The sequence below is a fragment of the Taurulus bubalis genome (assembly GCF_910589615.1).
Source record: "Taurulus bubalis genome assembly, chromosome: 17".
Classification (NCBI taxonomy): domain Eukaryota; kingdom Metazoa; phylum Chordata; class Actinopteri; order Perciformes; family Cottidae; genus Taurulus; species Taurulus bubalis.
In genome coordinates, this window is record NC_136605.1 from 2,732,956 (window position 1) to 2,751,727 (window position 18,772).

Here is an 18,772-nt window from a genome sequence, read left to right on the forward strand (position 1 = left end):
TTCTCTCTCTTTATTTGAGAAAAGTTAATATTTGTGTTGTCAAATTTGACTATGACCCTGAAATTCTGTCTCTTATGTTATCATATACTGAATGCAAGCAAAACTACAGAGCAACATCACACTCTTTCTGATTGAACCGATCTATGAACTGTCTGAAACGATGGATATCCATAGCCCCAAATGGGGCCCAAAATAAATTGCGTGCAAACATGAGGAAACACTGACTTCTGTCCATCCGGATAGAGGGATCCTCCTCTGTGGCTCTCCCTAAGGTTTCTTCCCTTTTTCTCTGTAAAAGGGTTTTTGGGGGGAGTTGGATGTCATTTGTGTTCAGATGGTAAAGCCCTCTGAGGGAAATTTGTGATTTTGGGCTATACAAAATAAATTGAATCTACACAAAGAAATATACACACTGTACATCTTGTTATATAACTTGACTGGGTCCAGACCTTTGAAACCGCCCACTGCACTGAGTTCCAATTTAACGAGTTCACAATTCTGTTTGTGAACAGTCTGATAGTGGGCAAATAAAACTCAGTGCCTAAATGGACACACACACACACACACACACACACATATAAAAAAAGATATCCCCTTTATTGTGAACAGTTCACTTCAAATATACAATAGAATAGAGACACTTTTCAGTTGTCTGGGTCACACATATCTGCAAACACACACACACACAGTGAATCACTATATCAGTGATATAGGTGATTATCCATATATTATATTTTCATAGAGAGCTCATTGCAGTTTGGACCCGTTACAGGTCTTCAATAACAAACTGATTAAGGGGCATTCCACACTTTTATCAAAGCCGATTAATGGATAACCAATACTGTCTACAGAAGACAAGTTTACACAACTCTTTGACATTGTGACAGTTCTTGCTGAACTCTAACCAGATGATCCTTAATCATTGTTTGTCAGTAACTGTGCAGCGATTCAAGCAAAGACTTACTTAGTCATTTGTACACGACACGCAAAAGTAAAACCATACAAATTTGCTTTGTATTTCCCTGACTGATTCACTCTAACAGCCAACACATTCTCTGCCAACTTGTCAAATACCGCCCTTTACTCTTTAAACTATAGTACCCCTCAAGCGTCCGTTTTGAACTGTCATGAAAGGCTCGTCAGTTCCTGTTTGCTACATGCATACGTTCTCTTTTCAAAATAAACTTCCAATGTAGCTTTACTTAGTTTTTTAGGTTTACTTGCGCTACACAAGTACTTGGTCTGGCTTGTGATTTGGGTTCAAATACGTATTTTGACTACTTAACTTTTGTTACGTAACGACTAAGAACAGAGAGTCACAGACCAAGGCCTTGATATTTGACTAGCTGGATGTGAGAACGGCTGGAATATCAGGCACACAAAAGGAAGACGAAATGTTCCGTTGCTTGAAGCAAAAAGATGAAAGAAAACACACTTCTCCGTCAAGGTGGACAGGCACTTACTGTCTGAGGAAAAGCATGCCGCTGGCACTTTTAAACCTAAAGACCTGATTGGCTAAGAAAAGCCCCATAAAATAACTTCATTAGAAGGAATCAGAAAAACAGGTCGCTAATATTTGGGTTAAATATTTTCACAAGTTCCAATCCCAATGTTGGTCAGATGTCCACAATATCCATGATATTGTCTTCAAATTGTTCAGCCCTATTATTAGCTAATTTCACCGCTCAATCTCGCTCCATCTTTCTGAATTTCCACCACTGCGTGTTTGACTATTCGTTAAATGTTAACCGTGTTCTTCTCTTCCTCTATCTAAACCACACATGTACAGAAAAAGGGAGGCCCAGGAAGAACACACTCCAGGAATCCAGGGAGTTCCCAGACAATCAGGGAGCAGGTGCTCTGTCTTGTTTTTGGATCTCATCAGAAACCTTTGGTCACCTGGGTAATAGTTCTGGTCCCACAACGCCCGTGTTTTGACGGACATTTTTTCCATGGTCAGCTTGTGAGGGTTTGTGGCAGAAGTCGTGTCACAGGTCATGACCGAATCACTTGGAAGCGCGGTACACTGCAAGATCCAGAGGCTCCTTGGAGGGAACGCACCAATCGTCCGCCTCCAAACTCAACTTGTAGTGACGCAAAGCAGTCTTGTTGAAAATTGGCAACCTCTCCACCGAGTCCGTAGACAACGCCTAGAGACAGACACAGAGACTAGACGGTCAATGCACAGATGCTACAGCAATAACAAGCAAATTAAGCTAACAGGGTTAACTATTTGACTCAAACTTGAATGTGACCAAAGAATGTGTGTGGTAGCAGTATATTACCTTCAGGTATATGACCGCGTCAGTGCCGTGACCCTCCATGGAGTAGAGCTGCAAGTCTCCCTGGAAGTAGCGAGTGTAGAGGCGAGAGATGGGCAGACCATAGCCAAACCCCGCCTGCACACAAACACACACGTTAGCTTTTCTCATGTATTAATATTGCGGTTGATTGTGTGTGTGTGCGGCTCACCAGTGGAGCGCTGTGCTTGTCTCCTATGGAGGGTCTGGGAGCCGTGGAGTACATGTAGCTGAACAGACGCTCCGTCTTCCTGAAGGGGACGCCGCCTCCTCTGTCACTCATCTAGGGAAGGACGGAGATGTTAAAGGGATAGTTCTGGTATTTTGAGGTTTGGTTGTACTGTATACCGCATTCAGTGTATTATCTAGAGCGGACGGCGGTTGGCATGTACCAGCATGGAGCTAAGCACTGCACCGTCGCGGACAGGGACAGCAGCAAAATGCATTTTAGCCACCTCACTTTAAGTCTACGCAATATTTAGAATATTTTCCGCTTTATCTTGTTGGCAGTCTCACCTTCAGTTTGGTTCCCCGTCAGACAGTATTCTAAATAATAGATTTTTTAGGTGTTTAAAATACTTTTTCTGCTGCTGTCCACGTCCAGTGCAGTTCAATGATTTGCTCCCGTGTCTACTCTGTTTACAACATTACAAAAGGGTGGAGATCTCAGTTTGGACACAAAACTCTTCTTATCTTATTCGCATAAAACAGAGCTGGATAACCTGATACCTGTCTGTGTGTGTGTGTTTTTGTAACTCCACCCTTAACAACCACATCCAGTTCTTCCACAGCATGCCATTATGGCAGTAGGTATCAAACAATAGTGCGTAGAGGTAATCCTGTCTAAATATGGATGGATGATGTGCCAGGTGCCAATGATGTCAATAAATATGCTTGCTATCTGGACGGATGATGATGATCTTTGATGATAATGAGGGTTTATGGGGTTTATGTAAGCTGAACAGAGATCAGTCAGAGTGAAAAGAACATTGGGGCAAAGGTTGAGAACACTTTAAGAATGGGGAGAGAGAAAAAACATACATTTTACTGAAATAGCTTTTCATAGCTATTTCAACAACAATCATCAAATAATCACTTTAGGCATACTTACGATTAGTGTGGCTGTAGTACAGGGAGGATTACTGTGTTTTTTTTTAGTTAAGAAGTTTTAGTTAAGCCAACTCTATTTCTATTCTTGGTTTGAGAATTTGGGGCATTCAAGTAACACCTTTCTTGTTCTTTCAACCTGTGACGTTCCAGAAAGCTTAGTAAATGTTGCATTCATGCATGCTGATGCATTCTGGGGTTTTATGAATGGCGTCTGCTCTCAGTAGGGCTTAGGTCCATGCAGTGAACCAGAAGTACAGTACAAAAGTAAGATTCAAAGAAATGAAGATACATCGCTAGCACATCGCGGAAGCTGCAATTGATCTGCTCACTTCACGTTTTTGATGTGTATTAAAGGCTCATGACGACTTAAGAGTTACATCTGTATTTAGTAGAGTAACTCACCTGGATTGACAGGTCCTCTCCACCAAGAGCGACCATGACTTTGATGGGTGGGAGGGCTCTACTGGCCTCGTGGTTCTCAATGGTCGCCCTCATGGCATTCTACAAAGAGGAAACATTAAGGCGTATCAGCTGTTAGGACCAAAGCATCACGCATTTAGGTAGATTGTTTTGTTTTTGGGACTGGATTTATATATCTTGTATATCTCTATATATTTTGTTTCATATTCATTCACATTATTATCTAACTAAGATCTTCCTCGTTGCAAGTATTTTGGTACATTTTGTAAAAAGAAAAAGGCACAAAAATAAATCTGATTTGTTGTCTTGGACAAAAACAACATCACACGTTTAACTCAAATGTGTTACAATATGTGGGCATGAAGCTGCATGATGGGAAATGTAGGATCCAGTGGATGGAGTTTGACTCATGCTGTGGACTAAAAGTCACTGTATCTCTGCCTGTGCTGCAAAAATGTTATACAATAAATGAAAAAGAAAAAATATGTCCCTCCCAAGTCCTCCAACTTTATGGAACTGCAATACTAGTTACGAGTATAACATATATCATGCAGATGCAGTCTAATGTGTTACCTTGAAGAGTTCAAAGAGCATGTGGTACAGGTGAGATGGGACGTACGAGATGTGGATGGGCTCTCTGTTGTTGTTGGCTAGGAGAGGAAAACAACAGTCAACGCCTAAACGCACACGATGGATCAAAAAACTGTGAGTGTTTTAGTCAGTGTTTTTGTGTATGTGTGAGTGTCTCACCATTCATGTGCCTCAGCTCCAGCTCTGGTGCTCCCAGGTAATACTGTTCACACAGCAACTTAGCGCTCTCATAGGCATCTAGATTAGGGAAGAAAAAGAAAGAAGAAAAAAAACGTTATGTTTTGCACCCGCATGGACACAATAAAACCTACATGAAGATAAGGAGATGTGATAAATACAAGGTCATCATCACTACACATCCTGGCTGATAAGTGTGTTGGGTCACAACCTGCTGAGAACCCACTCTGCCACGGGGAGAACACGCAAACTCCGCACAGAAGGCCCGTCTAGCCCGAGAGAGTGACATTGTTCCGTTGATGAAATAATTGGCGATGAAAATACATTCTGCCCTTCTGAAATGTAAAATGTCCTAAAAGCAAAGCTGACCCAAAGGGAAAAAAAAAAAAGTTTTGAAATGCACGGTGTTACCATTTTGACTATGGATCGTGGTTACATCTGGACCGTTGTTGTGCCTGTCGCCGTACCCTACACTGCTACTATTATCAGTCCTATTTCTATTATTATTACAGTTGTTGTGCATCTTTGTCTCTCTCTCTCCCTCCCTCCCTCTTTCCCTCAGCCCAACCAGTCGAAGTAACTGGCCGTCCACCTCAAGCCCGGTTCTGTTAAAGGTTTCTACTCCTTAAAAAAGGAAGTTTTTTTCCTTGCCAGTGCCACTCATGGGGGAATGCAAGGTCTCTCCAAATTATAGAGTGGGGTCTAGAACTGCTCTATAGGTAAAGTGTCTGAAGTGAGATAAGATCTGTTATGATATGATGCCACATGAATATAACTGACTTGACTTGTAATGAGAACATCATGGAATTAGGGGCAGCTGATATAAAACTAATTACCGCGGTTCAAAACCACCCGTGACTCCATCTCTCTCCCCTTCTTCCTCTTACCTTGCACAACTTCTTTCACGTTACATATGGAGTCGATACAGCCAATGGTGTTGGGGTGGGCGGGGTTTGCGTTGCCATTGAAGACAAGAGCTGCAAGAAGGAGTAAATAGTTGTAATTCGAGCATGACTACCGTAACTAGTTGTAGTTAGTTATAAGTGTGGTTATAACAGGTTGACACAAAGTGTGCGTGTGTGTGTCCGCTCACTGTGCTGGTTGATGAGCATGCGGATGGAGATACGGCTGGTGTAGAAGCGGTCCAGGAAGTACTGGATGTTCTGGTCAGTAATGGCGTCCTGCTGGCCGAAAGCGTCTTTGTACTCGATGATCCCCTGAGCCATGGTGGCGACCACCTCGTTGTGCCGGTTCCTGATGGACTCCAAGACCTCCACAAACCTGGGATCGGCAAGCGACGGGAGAGAAGAGGGGAGGAAAGAGGACGAGGACCGAACGGAGGGGAGAGGAAAAAGGCAGAGATTAGGTTAAAGTTGAGAGTTAAACATTAAACTGTCCAGATTTGTCGACAGGTGTGCTACACTCACATGTCAAGGACTCTGTGGTCATTGGGGCTCTTGTCCAGAAACTCCAGGATCTCCATCAGGCTCTGTGTGTACCTGAGAGAACAGCAGAGAGTTACTGATCACATTAACCAACGCTGCAGCCTGGAGGTATTAGCTGTACATTCCTCTGGGCGAGCGAGACAGAAAAGCAGAGGGAGAGGGAGGGAGCGGGGGGGGGGGACTGTGTGTTGACGTGATTCAAATAAAATAACTCCAACGTGACTATGATTCTCGGAGACCCCCCGATAATAATGGTCTCCTGATTTATCTTTTTAACACACAGCCCGCAGAGCATATCATAAGCAGCAAACTGCAGAGAGGTGGCTCGTCTAAGTCACTTCACCGGTTGGACGAGTCTGTGAGGCTTCTAGTCTCAAGCTAGTGCCCGTTATGGTTTCCCATCAAAAGAAAAGGAAGAAAAGTGAGCTATTCCTATTTCTCACAGGAAGTTCCCAGGTGACACCACAGCATCTGTCAAGATTGTGGGAATCACAGCGCGAGCCGGCAAAAACAATAGTCTAAAGATGAAATCGTACAACTCGACACTGCAAGATCGTGTCGGTTTTTAAAAAAACCTCGCTTTGCGTAGTTGTGAGCGTGAAACTTCCCAAGAACGGCAACTTTACGAGCCCAGAGCAACGAGGTCAAAGGTCAGACGTCCACAACAAAAGATGGAACAAGTCTTGGATTAGCCTCAAACCTTCGAGAGTAAATACAACCAGAGTGTCAAATGCTGCTTTGCTGAATGACAGCTCGCGCTCGAACCGCTGCTAGAAAACAACTTAAACATCCGTTTAAAAGTGTCTCCTTTGATTGACGGGAATAGAATCTTTCTGCATCCTTCACAGTTGCTGAAAGCGTGACCCTGTATGCCTCGAAAGTGAGGCTCTCAGCTTCAACAACAAGTGGGCGGAGACAGAAGAAGACGAAGAAAGGCGGGGGTTAGAGGGGGAACTGGGACAAAGTTCATCCACCCCTTCCTCCTCCTCCTCCTCCTCCTCCTCCTCCTCCTCTCTGTGCTCTGTAATATAAGAGCTGATAATATCCTGGCCTGTCGTCAACAACGTCGCAGCTCTCAACAGAGAAGACCGACTGCAGAAAAAGCGGTTATGAAAGTGTGTTGGAAGCGTTTCACAGCTCTGTGTGCCTGAAGTCAAAACATGGAAACATTCTTCACATGTATTTTTATGTTTTTTGTCATCTTCTCGATAAATCAATGAGTCAACCCTTCAGTGACAGCCCATGTCTGTGCCTCACCAGCTGTGCAGCATCTGGACTGAGGGCGTGGCCAGCAGCCGGACAGGCAGCACCTCGATCTCCTTCATGATGTTGGACAAACGAACAGGAAGCTCCTGTCGCAGGAAGACGAAGGAAGTGCGCTCACAGGCATTGGTGGAACCTGGAGCACAAATCATTACAAATCAGCATACAATTACTTGACTTTGATGACTACAAGTTAGCACTGGTTGACTAAATAGTCTTAACTCACAGTCCACTTTCAACCGCATCATCGTCTTGGTGAGAATTTTTTTTTTTTTTTAATGTGACCTACAGAAACTATTGGATTTCGGCCATGAAGAAGGTCGTGGGAGGGTTTGAGTGTACAGTGTATCTCAACCTGACGTTCAATATATCTAATTAAGAGAACTTCTAATCTGCCACTGAAGTAAACATGAATACAGCCCTGATCCAGAAACAGAATGGTTGTCCATGAACCACTCCTTCCAGCTGGGACACGTCTTTTTAATTCAGCTTTTTAGTCAACTACTAATGATATTGCAGGGGACAGCTGAGATAACATTTTAATTTATAACATGAAAAAAATAAAATAAAAAGCAACTCCTCTGCTCTTACAGTCTCTCTGTCAGACTGCTATACCTTCAGTCTAAAGAAAAAGCATTTTGTGTTATTATGTTTTTTACTCATTTGTTTACAGTCCCTAGCGGAAGTCATCATCATCACCACCACCACCACCAGTATGAACTGCATGAACATGAACATAATAATCAACACTGCGGATCCCCCCCAAGGTCTAACTAGACACACACACACACACACACACACACACACACACACACACACACACACACACACACACACACACACACACGCACACACACAGTCAAACAAACACGCGTGTGCAAGGTGATGTCCGAGACAGAGCGCATCTCTTCTCCACAAACATAAACACGGTGAGGCGGGAGAACTCACCGAAATCCAGGAACTGCTTCATGGACAGGGGAGAGGGGGAGAACTTGGAGAAGTGATCGACGTGTTTGGGCACGTTGATCTGCACCGCCGTCTTCACCAGGGACTGGACGAACCTCATTTTACCCGTCATCCTCAAAACAAAACAAAGCACCAAATACACTTATAGGATATGAAAACGAGATTTAAAAAAAGTAAACATAAAATTCCTTGAGTGACAGTTGATGGGCGAAGTCGAGGATGCTGGCGTTTACAGTCTGCAGTGCAGCGCGTGGAACTCTTACTTAATAGATGGACTCAACCAATGGAAGAGCGCGCATGGAGGAGTAGGACTCGCCCACTTGTACTCTGAAGCTAGTAAATAAGGGGGCGGCGCGTGCTGTTTCTTTTTCTAGCGATAAAAACAGCCGTGGGTGGAAAAGGACAACGGTGTGTCCTGAAGTCACGTTCACACACTGCCAGCTGCTCAACGGCAGCCTGTTTACCCGCAGCTCAGTTTCAGGAACTGCTTCAGTTTTGTATGACCCTGTGTGTGTTTGTGTGACGTATTCACTGCAATTCATTGTTTGTTACAACAACATACAGTTAAACATTAAACCATTCTTTAAGTTAGACTATTTCCACATGTACAACTTAATTATATCATTGGCTCCATGGTGTTGATAAGACATGCTGAAAACAGTTTTATATTCAATTATTTTCATTTATTTTATTTGTTCAAGTTTCAAACCAAGGGATGCAAAATATTTCCTCTTTGCGGTGCATAAATACAATATGAAATATATGTGTTTATTCCCTACTAGACTGCAATTTATTGAAGAAAACCAAATATGTCAACTCAGTTGTAAATGTTGACATTTGACACGAAATGCTAATACATAATTTATTATTTTCCGTGGAAGCTTGCGCAGAGCTGCTGCGGAAAGACATAAGTTTGATGATAATAAATAAAAACTGCCTGATGGGCAAAACTAATTTAAACCGAGGGTCCGAATACCTTTTTTTTTTAAATGATACTAGCATAAGTATTATATGCCTGGTGCCAGAGGTATACCAGAGGTGCACACAACGTAAACTTTCTTTTCACAACAATTTTTTTTTGGAGAGAGATGTAAAAATGGACCATTTCAATAGGGCCTCAGCCAGAACCGGAGGTGGGGTCCCTCATACATACAGTGTAAATTGTCTACTATATATAATCGGATCAGGAAAAACTCCCCCAAAAAACAGAAACAAACTTTCACAGGGAAAAAAAGGGAAGAAGCCTTCAGGAGAGCAACAGAGGAGGATCCCTCTCGGACAAATTGCAGTAGATGTCCATCCATCCATCCATCCATTATCAGCCGCTTATCCGGGGTCGGGTCGCGGTGGCAGCAGGTTCAGCAGGCCGACCCAGGCTTCCCTCTCACCCGCAACACTTTCCAGCTCATTCTGGGGGATCCCGAGGCGTTCCAAGGCCAGCCGGGAGATATAATCCCTCCAGCGTGTCCTCGGTCTTCCCCGGGGTCTCCTACCAGTTGGACCAGCTCTTTACCCTTGCAAGACTACTGGAGGGGTCCTGGGAGTTTGCCCAACCAGTCTACATGTGCTTTGTGGACTTGGAGAAGGCTTTCGACCGGATCCCTCGGGGGTTTTTGTGGGGGGTGCTGCGGGAGTATGGGGTGCCGGACCCGTTGGCACGGGCTATCCGGTCTTTGTACGCCTGCAGTAGGAGCTGTGTTCGTATCCTCGGTAGTAAGTCAGACACGTTCCCGGTGGGTGTTGGCCTCCGCCAGGGCTGCCCTTTATCACCGGTCCTGTTCGTGACTTTCATGGACAGGATATCTAGGCGCAGCCAGGGGGCGGAGAGGATCCGGTTCGGGAGTCTCGGGATCACCTCTCTGCTGTTCGCGGATGATGTGGTCCTGTTTGCCTCCTCGGATTGTGACCTCCAGCATTCACTGGGGCGTTTTGCAGCCGAGTGTGAAGCGGCAGGGATGAGAGTTAGCGCCTCCAAATCTGAGGCCATGGTGCTCTGCCGGAAACCGGTGGATTGCTCCCTCCAGGTGGGGACAAACTGCCTACCCCAAGCGAAGGAGTTCAAGTATCTCGGGGTCTTGTTCACGAGTGAGGGTAAGGTGGAGCGGGAGATCGACAGACGGATCGGTGCGGCTGCAGCAATAAAACAGGCGCTGTACCGGTCCGTCCTGGTGAAGAGGGAGCTGAGCCGGAAGGCGAAGCTCTCCATTTACTGGTCGGTCTATGTTCCAACCCTCACCTATGGTCACGAACTCTGGGTCGTGACCGAAAGAACGAGATCTCGAATACAAGCGGCCGAAATGAGCTTCCTCCGCAGGGTGGCCGGGCTCACCCTTAGAGATAGGGTAAGGAGCTCGGACATCAGGAGGGAGCTTGGAGTCGAGTCGCTGCTCCTTCGTGTCGAAAGGAGTCAGCTGAGGTGGTTCGGGCATCTAGTCAGGATGCCTCCTGGACGCCTCCCATTAGAGGTTTTCCAGGCACGTCCAACTGGTAGGAGACCCCGGGCAGTAGATGTCATGTGTACATAATGAACAACGTAACAGAGTTACAGCACATTACATGAATATGACAATGTATGTTACGTTGTACATAATTGAAGAGACATGAGTTCATCCAGAAGGAGAGAGAGAAGAGGAACTCAGTGTATCCTAAGTGTATTTATGATGAAGATACATCAACAACTTTTTTTAAACTTTATTCCAACAGCCAAAGGGTCAAGAAAACATTCAAGGATGACAAATTATAGTGTGAAGTTCGACATGTTATTACATGATATCCAGTATTTTATATCTAAATATATATATATACATATATATATATACATATATATATACATACATATATATATATATATATATATATATATATATATATATATATATATATATATATATATATATATATATATATATATATATATACATACATACATATATATATATACATATATATATATATACATATATATACATACATACATATATATATATACATATATATATATATATATATACATACATACATATATATATATACATATATATATATATATATACACATACATACATACATACATATATATATATATATATATATATATATATATATATATATATATATATATATATATATATATATATATATATAGTATAGATCAGCAGTTCCCAAATTTTTTAGGCCACGCACCCCCTTCTACATCCCGACCGGGTTCATGCACCCCCAACCCCCCACACCTTAAAAAAAACGCAACAGAGCCTATTTATAGCCGCATAAAATCGGACCAATGCGAGAACTGTTTGCTCGTGCGTGGCGTTTGTTACAAGATTTAGTCCGCTGTATAAATTTCAGTAAGTGAGAGACGTGAGTATTCCCAGTAACCTGTAGCGATAATAACAATAACATTTGGCCACATACTTACATCTATTAATGCGACGGATGGGCCTGCATCTTTGCACAAAGCTCTCCGATGTTTGGCGCAATTGAAGACAGTTTAAGCGTAAAACTCACTCTTCTTCAAGCGACCGACTAACGTTGCCAGGATGTCTTCGGACAAAGCATACTGCGGTCAAGTGAGCCCACATCCGCCGAGTGAGCCGCAGTTGCAATTCTAAATGCACCTCTATTCAAGTTGTTACGGTACGGGGGCCAGCTCCACGTCACAATATTCAAACAGCTATAAAAACAGATCCATAGACTTGTATATACATATCCCACTGCAGTCTTGTTCAGGTGGACCTCTGCTATGCCCATGTGCATGGCCTCAAAATATTACTGTACAGATTTTGAGAAAATTGAATTCAAAGTCTGCTTGAATTTCATAATGATATTCAAAGTTTCACAATATCACAATATTCAAACAGCTATAAAAACAGATCCATAGACTTGTACATAAATATTCCACTGCAGGCTTGTTCAGGGGGACCTCTGCTATACTACATGTGCATGGCCTCAAAATATTACTGTACAGTTTTGGAGAAAATTGCATTCAAAGTCAGCTTAAATTTCATAATGATATTCATAATTCCCCAATATTCAAACAGCTATAGAAACTGATCCTTAGATTGTATATTGAAATTCCACTGCAGTACTGTTCAGGGGGACCTCTGCTATGCCCATTAAGACGTCATATAATATTACGTAGACATTATCGAATTGATCGTCGAAATTGAGAATCAACACTTAATGGAAGCGTTTGTCTTTTTAGACATTTTGTATAAAGATACATTAATAGTTATATTGTTAGGGTTCGGCTTTGGCTGGGCCCAAGCGCAGACACAGGGACGTCAAGGTAGGGTGACGGAATGGACTTTATTTACTAAACACAGGTGATTTGGAGTTGAATGCATGTTGAGCGGTGAAGTGACGGGGCGGCTGGGCAGGAATGCAGGCACGGAATCCTGGGCACAGGGAACAGGAGTTAGTAACAGTCAAAAACAATGTAAAGCATAAGAGTAGTCTAAATCGTTGAGAGTACTAAAAGAGGCCCAGAGTCAACATACTAATTGAAATGGTGAAATAATCTGGCAACTGGCGAGATGGAAGCCATTGGTATTCAACAGGAAGGATTTGATGAGATGACAGGTGCTGAAGATGATGTGCAGGTGTGGAGATGAGCCCAGGTGCTGTAAGCCACGCCCACGGCATGCACAAACACACACGTAACAGAGACCAACAGGAGACACGAGACACATGGAAAACCCCCAAAAGGACCGGACTATATCTAAAAAGAGCCCCAAAACCACAAGAAACAATGTTTGTTGATTTATTTGCACAAAATGCATTTCCAATAAAAAATTTTGATCAGTTCTAGTTTTGTTTTGTTTATCTGCAGGCAGTCGGCATGAAACCACCTGTTACATGCATCACACTGAATCTGAAAAAGAAAAAATGAAAAAGTTGAATTTGAGAATTTCATTAAAACATGAATTCACCCCAAACGCAAATAGCATCTATTTGCAATTTTTCATTTTCTAAACAAATATTTAATTTTATTGTCATGTTCATTGCTTGTAAAATGTTATTTTGATTGACTGACAATCAACTATAGCACAGGTACTATTTTAATTTTACAGCTGCCATGGTACAAATGCAAATAAAATAGCAAGGCAGAGTACATGGACATATCCGAGTGGCTCGGACGGACAATAAAGTCTATTTGTCCAATGTTTTTTTTATTTTTTTAATACACACATTCCTTGAATTTTTTAACAAAATAAACCATTTTGTTTGCATTTCCAAGATTAAAACAAGGGGTGTCCCAATGGCGGAGGGGTGAACCGCGATTATTTATATAGCTCTGGATGGTGACTTTTGTTACATAACGCTCCAATTCTCTCTCTACCCCCTCATTTCCTGTCCACTGTCAATTAAATCTTCAAAATGCCAAAACTAAAACTTTGGTCCACAAATCAAATGAATTAAAACAACACATTACCCATTCAGTGACTGGAGGCCTCGGAGTGGGTGGCTTTTTTGCCGAACACATGGCACACTGTGTTTCGATGTCAAAAACTAATGAAAAGAATTATAGAAATGTTACATCTTTTGTAGTACAATATCACAATATAAATTAATATGAAGAAAAGCTGTCACACACCTGATGCGCGGAGTAATTCAAGTGCCATGTTTTGTCGTTCCTCAACAATGTTGTCCAATTGTGTCGCAAAGGCCATGCACATGGACATAGCAGAGGTCCCTCTGAACAAGACTGCAGTAGAATTTCAATATACAAATCTAAGGATCTGTTTCTCTAGCTGTTTGAATATTGTGAAATTTCGAATATCATTATGGAATTCAAGCAGACTTTGAATTCACCTTTCTCCAAAACTGTACAGTAATATCTAAAGGCCATGCACATGGACATAGCAGAGGTCCCTCTGAACAAGACTGGAGTGGAATATCGATATACAAACCTTAGGATCTGTTTTTATCGCTGTTTGAATATTGTGAAATTATGAATATCATTATGAAATTTAGGCAGACTTTGAATTCACTTTTCTCAAAAACTGCACAGTAATATGTTGAGGCCATGTACATGGACATAGCAGAGGTCCCCCTGAACAAGCCTGCAGTGGAATATTTATGTACAAGTCTATGGATCTGTTTTTAGAGCTGTTTGAATATTGTGACATTGAGCTGGCCCCCATACCGTAACACCTTGAATAGAGGTGCATTTAGAATTGCAACTGCGGCTCACTCGGCGGATGTGGGCTCACTTGACCGCAGTACAAAGCATCGACGCGAGACAGTGCTGTTGGACACCGGGATCATGTCCAACTTTTTATAATTAAGAAATCCTACTTATTTTTTTTTTAAATTATGTTTAATTAAGCAATAAGGTACGAGAGGCAGTACTGTGTCGTGCAATAATGTACTGTTCAAGGGAGTTGTTAAGCCCGACGCGCAGCGGAGGGCCGGCAAACCCTTGAACTGTACATTATTTACAATACGGGTACCTGCGACTTTATAAATAGTAATAGTCAGCTCCCTTTCAGCACAAAATAGTTGTAGCCACCAAACGTTGTGTATCACATTTCAGCGACAGAGAAAATAGTCCCGGCCAGTGGCGTCCCTAGGCTAAAACGTGTGCTAAAAAAATGTTTTTTAATTAGCCCCGAATATTAATTTAAAAAAATTAAAAATTGTTTTTTTTATTTTATTTTTATTTTGGTGATGTCATTAAATTAAACTATTGTTTCTCACATGGACACCTTATATAATTTATAATTCTAACATGCTACAAATGTGCGTGTGTTCCCCTTAAAATTACAATCCAATAGCCTATCATCATACTTAACCTTAGGGCACTAGGACCTTGGGGAGGCTGCTGCGCTGGCTTTCTCACACTGTATTGTCTCTCATCAACCACAGCAGGATTACACCAAGGAGTTTATCTCATAGTAAACTATACCAAGGAGTTTATCTCATAGTAAACTATACCAAGGAGTTTATCTCATAGTAAACTACACCAAGGAGTTTATCTCATAGTAAACTATACCAAGGAAATTGAAATGTTTTTATTTTTTATTTTTGTTATTCATGTTTTTTTTTACTATTGAATGGTATATTTGACACTGAACAAGTTCATCTTTATCTCAGTGATAGTGTCCAAATTAGCATAAAAAATCATTGGTTTGTAAAAACTAGACAAAATAGATCAAAATCTTATTCCCTTCTGCTCAAAATAAAACAAGTAAACAACTCAAAAGTTGACACTGTCAGGTCCTTTCTCCATCCATTGGATTTGGGAGTGACGTGGATATGAAAGCTAGTTTATCCGTCTTTCCTTTACAAGCAAGAAAAGTATTTCTCTCTCGTTATTTGAGAAGAGTTCATATTTGTGTTCACTATGACCCTGAAATTCTGTCTCTTCTGTTATCATATACTGAATGAATGCAAGCAAAACTACAGAGCAAAATCACACTTTTTCTGATTGAACCAATCTATGAACTGTCTGAAACAATGGATAAATTAAATACAATGAAAAAAAATTGCCGCGCGCGCACACATGCCAGTTCTCCAGGGGCTAAGCCCCCCCTTTCCTTGAATCCTAAAAACGCCCCTGGTCCCGACACGCACGGGACGCACATACGGGACTATAACACTGACTGCCTGGTCAGTAAATCTGAGATTTACTGACCAGGCCGGTTGAAAGCAGGGTGGAGGATGACACGCAGCCACCGATGTAAAGAAGTGCTCTCGCTGCTTCTGTCCGTCTTTTCTCCGTCATTTTTCTCCTCCATGATGTTTAGAGAACTTGCCTCGCGTCGGGAAATTACCGACGTAATTATCTCTCACTGGAAATTATCACAATTTTGTGATCAAACCCTTTTCATTCCTCATCTCATTTTAGGGAGGAAGTGACGTGTGTGTTGTCGTTCGTAACTTGTTGCAAGTTAAGGAAACTAACGTCTGCGAGTCGTTACTGCGGACATTACAATATCAAAGTTTACACGAACATGTTTGGTAACTGTCAAGCTTGAAATGACAACTAACGGTCGCGCAATTTAAATCTAGCTGTTATTTTAAGTGCGCACTGATATGGAACGCTCTAAATGTAAACAGGCTGTACAGTACTTTATGGCTGAATAAACTACACCTCATGACTCACTCTCAACCAATCAGAATGCTTGATTTGATCTACCCGTATTATAATATTAATTACTACACCATTAGACCACCATTACATTTTTCCTCTCGCGCACCCCCTAGAGGCAGCTCGCGCACCACACTTTGGGAATCCCTGTTATAGATTATAGAATATAGTTTTATATCTTGTGTTTATCTGTTATCCAATGTTTTGTATTTTATTTTCATTTGTATAATATTTGTTTATTATATAATAATGTTTTAATTTAAAACTAAAGGTCTACAGACATCTGTTGAAGATATTATCAAAGTCAGATTGCTTTGTGGGACTTACTTCATACAATGCACCCAAAAACTAGATTAATCCCACCAAGCTGTCTGCCCGCTAAAGTGAGCCGCAGAGCAGTGGCCGAGAATTCAATTCAAGTCAATTTATTTTGTATAGCCCCCAAATCACAAATTACTAATTTGCCTCATAGGGCTTTACAATATGTACACATATGACATCCTCTGTCCTGGGACCTCACATCAGAACTGGAAAAACTCCCTCAAAAAAACTGATGGGGAGAAAAAGGGATAGTGGGTAGTAAGCAGACAGTCAACGGCAGTATAAAACCGGCAATAAGAGGTGTTGTATTTCGAGTAGTATTAAGAATGACTTCAAAGGTTGTGCAAACATTTGATTTAATTTTCTTCATTGTATCATATTATATATATTGAGTATATACAACAGTGGTGATATTGTTTGCGTGTCATTATAAGGGCATATTTATATCATAGTTGAAGTGGTCTTCAGGCAACTTAAACAAGATACGCTCATATTGTTCCAAACATAAACTGGAAAGAAAAATGCTGGAACATGAAGTGTTTCTTACTTTTGAAAGCGTGTGTCTGGTTGTCATAAACAGAGCAGTCCAACTGCACAATGTCGGCGTTCAAACAGAATGATGATGTTACGCTAAATGAAGTATCTTGTTAATTCACAGAGGTATTTATATTTCCTGCTTTTATCATTGGTGTAATCAATGCCACTACATCACTATCTAAGGGTACATGATGTTCCACCCTCTGCTGGATGTGTGAATGTTTGATTCAAAATTATCGTAATCCCCCACCTTGGATATCGTTTGAAAACGGAAGTTTGAAAGGTGAACACAGTTTATTTATCTATTTAAGTTTAGTTACGGTGAACTTGGCTGCCATTATGATTAGGAGGACCCACAATGAGGTTCAAGGACCCCTTGATTGACACTTGAGACCCCCTGGAAGCCTCAACAAAAAATGCAATTAGAAGTCTTTTAAGAGCTTCTTAAAAGACTTTTAACTGCAAATAATATTTTGTTGTGATCATTGAATTCAATTCAATATTCAACAACATTTACTCACAAATATGAATACAGAAAAATATCGCTGTGGTGTTTCCTCTTAGGCTGAGTGTGAATATAGAGGTGTTTTCTTTTTTGAGAAAAAATACTTACTTAGGTAGTCTCTGACCTTTTTCTGAAAGGCCCTGTCAGCGCTTTTACGCCAGAGAAAATGCTCTGCGGACACTCGGACTCGGTACATGTTACCATTACCCGGTTGTTGCTGGTAAGGCCTTCTTGCTTGGGTGGCACTGTTGTGGTTGTGTGCTTACGCTATTAGCTTTGGTGATGTGTATGCAAAGAGTGTATAGCCTGTAGTTGGTTGCCTTGGATTGCGTCAAGGACATCTTGAGGCCTGTATTGAGTCTGGGTAAGACTTCAGCACAACAACACTGGAGCACCAGGTGGTCCATACAATATTTTCCTAACCTAACGTGATTTACTCCTGGCAAAAGAAAACATTGCAGGTTGGCCAACAAAACTATGTCATCCCTGCGGCATTCAGGTGAAGGATTCTTCACGAGGTTTTTAGATGAAGTCAGGACGCCCCCTTGTGGTTTGAAGTGACCACAGCCGCTCTGAACAGACAACCCTGATTAACATGCAAATCTTTTTCGTGATTATTGGAGTGGATAGTACTAAGAATAAAATGCAATTATAAGAACAAGGCATTTATCTTTAGAATCAGACATTGTATTTAAACAACATGGCATTGTTAAAAAAAAAGAAGTAGAAGTACATACATATCCCAGCTTTTGGAGCATTGAAGCTGAAATGGTTAGATAAACTGTGGAAAGTTAACAATAGATAAAAACATGTTTCAAAACTTGTATTGTTAAGTGGTATTTAAAAAATGAGTGGATGTTAATTATATTGCAGATGCTGTCAAAGCTTCTGAGGCAAACTGTCAAAGAATAACCAGAGAAGAGGAGGGTTTGAAGGAACAATCTAAATCTGTTGACAACTACGTTTCTGGTAAGAGCAATGCTGCCCTCTGCTGGGTTTTATTGGCAACAATAACAACAACATGTGTGATGTGGTTTCAAAGGCA

General features: G+C 41.6%; 1 protein-coding gene across 1 annotated transcript; it reads right to left on the reverse strand.

Moving 5' to 3' along the window:
* Positions 1 to 572: 572 nt before the first annotated feature.
* LOC306749332 (pyruvate dehydrogenase (acetyl-transferring) kinase isozyme 2, mitochondrial-like) lies at positions 573 to 8,418 on the reverse strand. The gene is made up of 11 exons (XM_079232610.1): positions 8,255 to 8,418; positions 7,301 to 7,442; positions 6,026 to 6,097; positions 5,692 to 5,879; positions 5,486 to 5,575; positions 4,581 to 4,658; positions 4,404 to 4,480; positions 3,813 to 3,911; positions 2,473 to 2,583; positions 2,286 to 2,399; positions 573 to 2,150 (listed from the first exon to the last, which is right to left on the reverse strand). Exons 1-11 carry the CDS (start codon positions 8,382 to 8,384, stop codon positions 2,007 to 2,009), a joined length of 1,245 nt encoding a protein of 414 aa, XP_079088736.1. The 5' UTR covers positions 8,385 to 8,418; the 3' UTR covers positions 573 to 2,006.
* Between the last annotated feature and the right edge of the window lie 10,354 nt (positions 8,419 to 18,772).

Coding starts and splice junctions, on each gene's coding strand:
- LOC306749332 (XM_079232610.1), bottom strand. CDS start 8,384: ATGACGGGTAAAATGAGGTTCGTCCAGTCCCTGGTGAAGACGGCGGTG. Junction 7,443..8,254: donor GAAGCAGTTCCTGGATTTCG/GTGAGTTCTCCC, acceptor TTTGTGCTCCAG/GTTCCACCAATGCCTGTGAG. Junction 3,912..4,403: donor TGCTCTTTGAACTCTTCAAG/GTAACACATTAG, acceptor TCCTCTTTGTAG/AATGCCATGAGGGCGACCAT.